The sequence below is a fragment of the Haliaeetus leucocephalus genome, unplaced genomic scaffold (genome assembly GCF_000737465.1).
Source record: "Haliaeetus leucocephalus isolate CR32 unplaced genomic scaffold, Haliaeetus_leucocephalus-4.0 Scaffold484, whole genome shotgun sequence".
Classification (NCBI taxonomy): Eukaryota; Metazoa; Chordata; class Aves; order Accipitriformes; family Accipitridae; genus Haliaeetus; species Haliaeetus leucocephalus.
In genome coordinates this window covers 2,674,211-2,675,180 of record NW_010972920.1, presented here as the reverse complement: position 1 = coordinate 2,675,180, position 970 = coordinate 2,674,211, and the positions used below count along the sequence as shown (strand labels likewise).

The window sequence follows — 970 nt, the reverse complement described above, 5'->3', positions numbered from 1 at the left end:
GCTCAGGTGGGGTCACACGGAGCAGGACTGCGTCCCGTGGAGCTCTGAAAGTCCCTGAGGACGGAGACCACAACCTCTCCTGGCAACCCACTCCAGTACTTGGATCACCCTCCCTGCAAAAGAGTTTTTCCTCCCACGCAAAGGGAATTTCTTGCGTTTTAACTTGTGCCCATCATCTCCAGTCCGTTCACTGACACAATGACTGATAAAGCGCTCCTCCCGCTCACCGCACGCCAGCAAATTACCCTCGCTCTTCTCAGAGCACTAGCAAGGCTCCTCCAGCCCCTCTACCCCGCTTCCCTCCTTCACCGCCGCTGTTTCTCAGCCCTCTCACCCCAGCCCCACGGGCCGCCACCCCGGGCAAAGGCAACCGGGGGGGTGGCGGCCGGGCTGCGAAGGAGGAGGAGGAGGAGGAGGAGGAGGAGGAGGCGGCGGCCGCGGAGAGGCCCGGCGCGGCAGGAGGCGGGTTTCCCCGCCGCGGCAGCGCCGCGCACCTGGGTGCAGCGCCGAGCACCGAGGCGGAGTACCGAGAGCCGGCTGGCCCGCAGCATGGCGCGGGAGCTGAGCCAGGAGGCCGTGCTGGATTTCCTCTGGGGGGCCGGGGGCCGCGCCCCCAACACGGCGCTGCTCCGCCACTTCCAGCCCTTCCTCCGCGACCCGGCGCTGACGGAGCAGCAGCGGCGGGAGCGCCGCGAATATTTCAAGAGCCTCGTCAACTCCCTGGCCACCGTCCACCCCGCCGCCGCTCCCGGCGCCTCCAAGGACATCGTCCTCCGCCGCAGGTACCGCGACCTCCTCGACGAGGAGCTGCCGCCGCCGCCGCCGGAGGAACGGCAGGGGGGGGGCGAGGGGGGGGGAGAAGAAAAAGGCCCGCCGCCGCCGCCCCGCCGCGACCCCGACCGGCGGCGCGGCCCCCCGGGGGAGGTGGCGGAGAAGAGGCGGCCGGCCGCCGGGGTGCGGGCGAAGCGGG

The 970-nt window shown here is 70.8% G+C and overlaps 1 protein-coding gene across 1 annotated transcript in view; it reads left to right on the top strand.

The window, feature by feature from the left end:
- The first annotated feature begins 549 nt into the window (after positions 1–549).
- The window catches only part of SOWAHB (sosondowah ankyrin repeat domain family member B), a 1,844-nt gene continuing 1,423 nt past the window's right edge, over positions 550–970 (top strand). The window contains exon 1 of the mRNA XM_010575596.1: positions 550–833. Within this exon, the coding sequence (XP_010573898.1) occupies positions 550–833 (284 nt within the window). The remainder of the gene's footprint in view (positions 834–970) is intronic.